Source organism: Xenopus tropicalis, chromosome 4 (assembly GCF_000004195.4).
Source record: "Xenopus tropicalis strain Nigerian chromosome 4, UCB_Xtro_10.0, whole genome shotgun sequence".
Classification (NCBI taxonomy): Eukaryota; Metazoa; Chordata; class Amphibia; order Anura; family Pipidae; genus Xenopus; species Xenopus tropicalis.
This window is the reverse complement of record NC_030680.2, coordinates 58053606-58062277: the sequence shown is the minus strand read 5'-3', so window position 1 is coordinate 58062277 and position 8672 is coordinate 58053606. Positions and strand designations below refer to the sequence as shown.

Below are 8672 nucleotides of genomic sequence, written 5' to 3'. Positions count from 1 at the left end.
TCTGCTGTTGTCACTCAGACATTTAACAGACCGACAGACCAGGAAGCCAGAGTTTCTGGACAGTGGGTGTTTGTCTAGACTTCGTATTTTCAGTATTTTAAAAACATATTTTATGATTGTTCTCCTTTAAACTTGTGTCCCAGTGACTGACCAAGAATACTCAGTACTGCAGATCTCCCAAGTCTCTTGCATCCCTTAGTCCCCTAGTACTTTAGCATGCATTACCCAGCATCATCTAATCTCCCTCAGCAGTCACCCCAGTCCAGCCCTCTAACACTCTCAAACATACTTAACACAACTCTAGCGCACTGTTGGTTCAATACTGAATATTGATACGGATAAAAAAAAAAAAGCACACACCAAAAGGGGGTAAATATGATTTTTGTTTATTTTTGGAAAACATTGTGTAGTTTCATGCTTTAAAGACAATTGAATCTGAACATTGGGGCTTTAAACTCAATGTACCTTGCCAATGTTGATGCTAATTGTTCTTGGAGCTTCTTTAAAACAGGAGACATTTTATGGAAAACAAATTAAGAATTGTTCTGTTCAGTGAAAAGTTAGAAAACATTAATATAAATAGGACTTTTATTCTGGAAATCACACTGCATGAGGCTCTTTGCCTTGCAAGTGTTTACATTTGTATGAGGCATTTGGTCACTGAGAATGTATACAGTGCATCAAAACAGGGAAATTTTGGCTTCTTCCACCTTTGATAAAGGGGAAAAACACAAAACCCACATGCGCTTATTCATTACACACTTCAATTTCATGGTTTTCATTCTGCCCGTTTAGATCACTAATAGAATGGTTAGAACCATTTTCTACATTTTCTTTCACCTTAATTTCCTCTTTGCTTGGCAGGCCATTAAGGGTCACATGCTTGTCTACTATCTGAACATCAGCAAGAATTTTCTCATGTACAGATTCTTCAGCTAGTGTTGCATGGTTTTCTATTGTATCTTCTGTGAGGGGCTGGGGAGCTGAACCACTAATATCTTGTTTATCCACTGGACTTGAGGAAATATGATTGCTATCTCTTTGTTCTTGATTTAGGGTTTCCTGAACAACATCTACCACTGCCTTGCTCTCTTCCTCCACACTTTTCTCCTGCTCTAATGAATGTTTGTCAGAGCTTTGGTCTTCGGATTCTAGATCATTGGCATTAGGCTCCAAAGGGACTGAGAGCTCGGCTGCACAGTCCTGTAAATTTTGCAAAGGGGTTACTTCGCTTGCAATCTCTGTGCAAATTTGTTGCTCTGGTGAGGTCAACTTTGGCTGCTCATTAGATACAACATCAGATGACTCAGGACATAAGGCTTCTTCCTTATTGTCAAAAGTTGTGGATTCCTGGTTTGCATTATTTTTCTCATCATGAGCAGGTTGCTCAGGCACTTCAGATGTTTTTGCTTGTTGATCATCCTCTTGGGCATCTTGCTTGGTTTCTTTCTCACACACTTCAGTCTCTGATTTAGACTGCTGTGGTGCTTCGGATGTTACTGCCTCAGCTATGTGATCTTCTGGTTCTGCCACAGACTTTAACTCCTGGGGAGCTGATTCAGCATCTTTCTCATGTGCTGGCACTGTGGTTAAAGGCATATGTACCTGTGGATGCCCTAGAGACTCTGTTTCTGAACTTACTGTGTCTGCTAAAGGCACTAACTGCTCAGCTGCAGGTTCAGAAGCAGCCAACACAGGCACCTCATCTGGCTCTTCTACCTCTTCTGTTAGCTGAGGAGTCTGCACAGGCTCTGGAATGTCAGTCTCAGGTAATGGCCCTTGATCTTCAAAAGACTGTTTTGGCTCTTCCACTGATATGCGGATCTCTGGTACATTTGCAGCAATCTGCTTTGTGGAAGACTCTGGCATAAATACAGGTGTAGTATCCTTTTCCTTGTTATCTACTTCAGAGTTTGATACAACTTCAGGAACCACTTCAGGCAAGGGAACATAATTCTCAGACATGGAATGTTCAGTGACCAGTTGGTTTTCTTCTTCAGCAGCTAGTTTTGATGCAGGAGGAAGTTCCTCAGCTGCCTCCTTCACTGTAGCTTCTTGTAAGTGGTCAACTTGCTGCACAGTCACCTGCTGCTCTACACTAACGCTTTGTATCACTTCTGGCTCTGCTACAGCAGCACATGGAGGATCACTGGACGAAACCAAATCCTTGTTCAGCTGCTCCTCTCCAGTTTTCTCTGGCTCCTGAGATGGTGGTGCTGTTTGCGCCTTGCTACTACTGTCCCCTTTTGCCACTTCACTTGACTGTTCCTGAACTGCACTTAAGCAATTGCTTTCTGCTTTTTCTTGAGGCGTTTCATCAGTTTCGGCTTTATTTGATTCTAGATTGTTTTCTGATACGGGGCCTGCATTTTGATCATCTTTGGTGGGTTCATCTGGTTTTGTTTCAAGATCTAATTGCTTTTCCGCCTGAGGATTTTGTTCCTCACTTGTACCGTTGGCCACAGTTTTATCAGGCTGAGGTGTTTCTTCCTTCGGTACAACTGCATCTTTTTGCCCACTTTGAGTCTCTGTTTCTTTTTGTTCCACTTCAGTTGTTTCAGTTGACTCTCCATCTTTACCAGCACCAAGACAATATGACTTTTTCTTTTTACTAAATTTTGCTCCCATGTTTGATTCTGCATAAAAAGACAAAAGGTATGTTACAACACATGGTGATACAAACATCCACAACTGCAAATCCTTTTGGTTGCAATTGGCCAAGAACAAGGGCATTATTTCTCAGGCATACCCCACAGACATAAGACTATCACCATCTGGAGGTAATATTTAGACTGAATTTACATATAGAAAGCTTTATGGCAGCTCTTGTTTATGTGTATTCAATAATGCAAAAAATAAATATTCTGTTCTAGCAATGAGTTTTACACCATAACTTAGTGTCTAGATAAGACAAAGCAGAAGGTAAGTCTGTATTTAGCATATTTTTTCTATAAAGATTACATAAACTCCAAGCTATTATTGGGCCTTCTAAACCAAGAAGGCTTGCAGTTTGAAACAGGACAGTCTCAATTATATCCACAATTGGAAGTTACTTTAAGGTCCCCTGAGAATAATAAAGCAATATCTTCTTTTCCCATGTCATTCTCCATAATAACTAGCTCGTATTTGTTTCTAAATTGACAGATGTGAAGAAAAAACAGCTTTGGGATCAGAGTGTATGGCCTACAAGCTGTTGTATTTTAACATTTGGCTTAAAGGGGGCAATTGCTCATGACCAAAAAAATAGATGTTTAATTAAAAAAATATTGCTGAGCAGGATTGGTGGCTGATGCATAGCCCTGTGTGTAGTCGAAAACTTAAATAAAGCTTGATATTTGGTGAATGGAAGAAAAAAAAACTCCCCCAAAAAAACAGTATGTATTAAAAAAGCCTAGCAGCAACAAAATGTTATTGTGGCCTCTCAGTTACAGTTTAACTACAAGTTCCAATGGCCATGGACAGTTGTAGTTTAACAGATGAAAATGATGGTCAGTAAACACATTTTATATATATTAGTAAATAAAACTTTATCAGTACACAAATAATAGAAAATAGCAGGCATTTGTGGGAACATTCTTACTGTACCAAGCCTGAGATACTGAAAGCTTATTGTGCCATATCATAAACATTACGTGATATGTAGGAATAACATAGCCTCTAAGAGGGGTCATTGACATAAAATTCCTCTTGCGGGGCTGAAAAAATACAAGCAGATCAGGCATAGGCAGGCCAGACTGGGGTTCAAAATAATCCCTGGCATTTAAAGCACACAGAGGCCCAAACAGCCCCCTTTCTGTGGCATCTTACCGCAGTCCCTCTAGCATTTTCCAGAAATCACAAATTGCCAGTCTGGGCCTAGGCACTGTTAATGTGGAGCAATGCACATACACTAAGTTGAGCATATGGGTGGTGGTCTAGAAACCTCTTTTTGCAGCACTGGTGCAATAAATAGGGCTTGTGCATATCATATGTTTAGCCTATTCTTTTAATAAAGAAACTTCTATGGCTTTTGTTATTTCCTGTTCTAAACAGGGCAAAATCTGAAAATAAAACTAAAGCTGCATTCAAATTCCTGATCCCAGTGATCAAACAAACCAGCAGCCCAACATATTTCAACATTGGTTCAATGAATAGGGCTTGTGCTGAATGTGCATTTTGCCTATTGATTTTAGCAAATATCTAGTCTTGTTATTTCTTGGCAACAGGGCAAAATCTGAAAATGAAACTAAAGCCACATTCTACTTCCTGTCAAACAAACCAGCAGCCCACTGAGAAGCCTCTGAATAATGAGCTGCTCTTTATCAGGCTGTAGATGAGGGAAAGGGAAGCGATTATTAATAAAGAGGTCTCTCAGTGGACTGCTGGTTTGTTTGACAGGAAGTAGAATGTGGCTTTAGTTTCATTTTCAGATTTTGCCCTGTTGCCAAGAAATAACAAGACTAGATATTTGCTAAAATCAATAGGCAAAATGCACATTCAGCACAAGCCCTATTCATTGAACCAATGTTGAAATATGTTGGGGAGACTATATTATAGTGAGAATATGGAACCCATTTCAAATCGACCTTTTATGTGTCATATTTCAACCTACAATTCTACTGAACAGTGCAATAAGAATAATGATAGCAAATATCTGCTCCTCCACAAAGAATTTAGCCAAATTTGGATTAAAGAAAAAAAATAAAAAATGTCATCAGTTATGGGCAAAAAAATTAAGTTCATTTGCTCAGAGCTTTAAAGTCACGTGACTTTCACTTTAAGTTCGGCTGAATCTTAATTCTTTATTAAGTGTTTTGTGCAGGGCCAGAACTAGGGATAAGCAAAGTAGGCAGCTGCTTAAGGTGCAGTTGCTGGGGGGCACAATCAGAAAAAAATACTCTATGTTGACTTGTCTGCTGTTCCTGCCAGCACAGTATTGCTTGTTTTGATCGAGTGGGACCAGTCTGCAGCGGAGAGCAGGGTATGAAGGTTGTTGCCAACACACTGGGGAGCAGTTCATGGAGGTTGCCACTGGCAGGGCACAATTCAGCCCAAGAACCTCTTCGCCCGGCATTAGTTTTGTGAGTGCCACACTAGTGTGGTACTGCAAAGATTTCAGCACCACCAATCAACCTACTCTTAAGTAGCCAAAAAGGCCAAACTACATTTCCCACAATTCCGCTTCATGGCGCTGTGTGGTGAGTCACGGAGAAATGTTCTAGCTGGGTAACACAGGCCAGACATTTAATAGAACATTCTGTGCAGATTTAGAAATTGAGTGTGCAATGACATGTTATTTTCAAGTACAAGATACAAAATAAAACTCTGCCACAGCCTCTAACCACATTATTTTAAACAAGGAGTTGCATCCCAACAGCAAGGGGCATATTTATTATTGTGTGTAAGCCAACATCACCGGTGATGTTGCACATAGCAACCAGTCAAATCGTAGCTTTTTTTCCTAACTTGTAGGTGACTGTTTAAATACTTGCAAGCTTCCCTCCTGGCAGTGCAGTCCACTTATCTCAAAGGAGGGGCAATTTTGGATGTTTTGTTGCCTGCATACCAAACTGTAAATTGCTCAGGCAATTGGCACAATGTAACACTGTACTAAGACCACTGGCACACTAGGCTTCCCCCCCCCCCATCTGCCAATCTGATGACTTCTGGTGCTGAAACATAAAATATGCCAAATTTGCACCGAAGTGTGCACTAAAGTCAGCAGATCGCCTTTTCTCCCTCTGCATTTCATTTCTGTGCAGGTGGAAAAAACACCTAGGGGCAGATTCATCAAAATGTGAGTTTACAGCTTAATACATAAAAACATCCAAATTCTATTCAATCCTATGGGATTTTTAGAAGTGTATTTATCAAATGTCAGTTTTCACTTTCACCCATTGATAAATATGCTTCTAAAAATCCCATAAAAATGAATAAAATGTGGGTGAGTTTGTATGTAATGAGCTCTAAACTCACACCGATAAATCTGCCCCTTAGTGTGCTGCTATCCATACCCTTCACATGTACACACGCCCATGTTTGCTACAGAGGCTTTATTATATAGTGTATACAGATAAGCTGTATTTGTTGTATAGCCATGGAGGAAGCCATTCAAGTATAAAAAAAAAAAAAAAAAAAAAAAAAAAAAAAAAAAAAGGGTATTTCTACTTTTATGACTTTCAACAGAAGGAAATCCTTTGTCCTATAAAACATGACATTTGTATAAAGAAAAAAATAGTTTATTTGCAAGTGCTAATTGAACAGATGCATTTGAAATGCACTCTATGGTATTACTGGTCCTTTAACACTAAACACATTTTAAATAAGGTAGACACATGCTGCACTGGCTAAAACCCGCCCTGCTTGACTAATGATTGTAAATGAACCGCTTATTAGGCCTCCAGCAGGTGGATTTCATGTGTCCATTTATGAAGTGCTGCAGTAGAAAACACAAACCTACAGTTTAAAACCTATGCCCCCATAGAAAACTACCACCATTTTTATTTTAGCCTGTTACATGTTTTTTTTCTGTTGGACAGGCCAAGATAGGAAGCCAATATAGTGTTCATAGTTACATACATACATACGCCTTAATGTGTTCTATTTGATTTGTGACACACAAGACTTCCAGATATACACATATACTTTTACATCCCCACCAGCATATACTGTATAGCCATGAAGTGGTAACTAAACACTAAAACATCAATATTCAACTCTCCAGCAATGCCTTTCTTGGCTTTGAAACCCCCAGATCACTAAGCAAGCTTTCATGCTGGGTTTATGCGCCAGATGGGGGCAGTAGATGGGTCTCCAACATGCTGGAGGCATCCGATCTACACATGGGGTTAATCTGGAACAATAGGAATAGATGGTATTCATTAACACTCCCAAGCATCCCCTGCACAATGAAAAGAATGGGGCGCAGAGATGGCAAGACCCCAGTGCCTAGTTCCCCCGGCAATAAAAGGGTTACAATTACTTGAAAGCAGCCGAGTTAGACATCTGATCCAGCAGATGCAGTGATTAATTATAATTACTATACATAAATATGTGGAGGAGGAGGAAATTGCAGGGTAGATTGTGCTATCAGCCCTGCATGTGCTACTCCTCTTACCAACAATCTACCCATAAAAGGGCGCAACAATCACTCAAGAGAACCGGATCGTTTGGCTCCAACTGCATGATTCAGCCTTCCATTGAGACTCCCAGCTGTATAGCCCCCACCCCCCAAACTCATTTAATTGGGGACGGGGGGAGGAACAGCGGTTCAGCTGGATTAAAGGGAAAATATCCCCAGATCATACATAAAGGGACACTGGGGTGGAGGCTTTTAAAGGGGTGACATAGCTAAGGAGTACCGAACAGTTAAAATGTTAAACAACCTGCTGCTGAACTAAAACCTTTAAGAGAGCAACCGTGTGAACAGCTGTAGGAAAGAGGGTAGCACAAACTAATCTCTTATCAAAATTGTATTTTACCGAGATTGATTCCGTCTAGGGAAATAAAAGACATGAGAAATGGCAGAAGTGTGTAAGTTTAACGAGCTCCCCCAGAAAGTGTATAATGAAACACAAAGTGCAGGTATAAAGCCGGCACAATGAGACAGAGCCCGGGCTGTGGGTTTGTAGCGGAGACTGCAGTGGTGCCTGAGTCAGAACAAAGGAAGCAGCTGCGGGCTCTACTCCCCTCACCCTATAGCGCACATGGAGCTGCTCTAGCAGGGGGGCTCCAGCCTAAGCAGTGCGGTACCTACCTTGTATTTGGGTCTTGGAGTGAGAGATGCGGCAGAACTAGGGCTGGGAGATCTCCACTCCTCAGCAGGGCTGGGCTAGAACTGAGAGCAAGATGGAGAGTGACAGATGCTCCCCTCTCAGAGGTACAATCTGGTGCTCCCCTTCCCCCTCCTCCTCTTCTTCGCCCTCTTACATACACTCCCCTCTCTGCATCTGCTGTATTGAAGCGCAGGCTAGCCTCCTCTGGGTGACTACTCCATTTAAAGAGCCAACTGCTCTCCCCCACTGCCAGCCCCGGGGAATATATGGTGTCTTTCTCTAACAATGATATGTTCTGGTGTGAACGTGGCATATTTGTCTACTCTAAGCCCAATTTGTTATCTCTTTCTTCTGATGATTATTTTCCCCTGTATCCCCACTTCGGATCAGGTCATCTACACACACTAGATTAACAATGCTAAACTGCTAAGGTGTAGATCATTATCTGCCTCATATCAGGTGATCTCTGGTCATGTAAGAGTTAACAATAATGTAAAGCCCTATGCAGTTCATAAGCCATGCCATGTCTTAATTTCATTGCAAGTGGTATTCCCAGAACAAAAGGGGCAGAATGGGTTGGTGCACTGAATGCTGTGCTGTATAATCACTAGATTTCCATAGCACATTTACATAGGAGTCCAGTTCCGGACTTAAATGATGTCATTAGGATCCTGAGCAAGCAGCACCCCATAAAGCGCACTGCGCTGGGCAGGCAGAAGTGATTACAGAGCAACAGAGATGCTGCTTTCATGCTGCAATTCATAACATAATCATTTAATGCATGCAGTGATTCTTCAGTATCTTGCTAATTAGGATTCTAAAGCCAAAACCATAAACACACCTATAGAATAAATCATTCAACCAGCCATTTTGTGCCAGGCTGCCAGTGAGCGTGGCTGGGTTCTGCCATTCTGTGCA

General features: G+C 41.2%; 1 protein-coding gene across 2 annotated transcripts; it reads right to left on the bottom strand.

Moving 5' to 3' along the window:
• Positions 1-365: 365 nt before the first annotated feature.
• LOC100498624 (neurofilament heavy polypeptide) lies at positions 366-7940 on the bottom strand. 2 transcript variants are annotated; one of them, XM_002933652.5, is made up of 2 exons: positions 7736-7940; positions 366-2636 (listed from the first exon to the last, which is right to left on the bottom strand). In XM_002933652.5, exon 2 carries the CDS (start codon positions 2626-2628, stop codon positions 748-750), a length of 1881 nt encoding a protein of 626 aa, XP_002933698.2. In that variant the 5' UTR covers positions 2629-2636; positions 7736-7940; the 3' UTR covers positions 366-747. The 2 variants fall into 2 exon arrangements, with proteins under 2 accessions (XP_002933698.2, XP_002933699.2); XM_002933653.5 differs by lacking the exon at positions 7736-7940 and adding an exon at positions 7097-7192.
• Between the last annotated feature and the right edge of the window lie 732 nt (positions 7941-8672).

What these genes read in the sequence shown, in the direction of transcription:
- LOC100498624 (XM_002933652.5), bottom strand. Translation starts at nt 2,628, where the DNA reads ATGGGAGCAAAATTTAGTAAAAAGAAAAAGTCATATTGTCTTGGTGCT.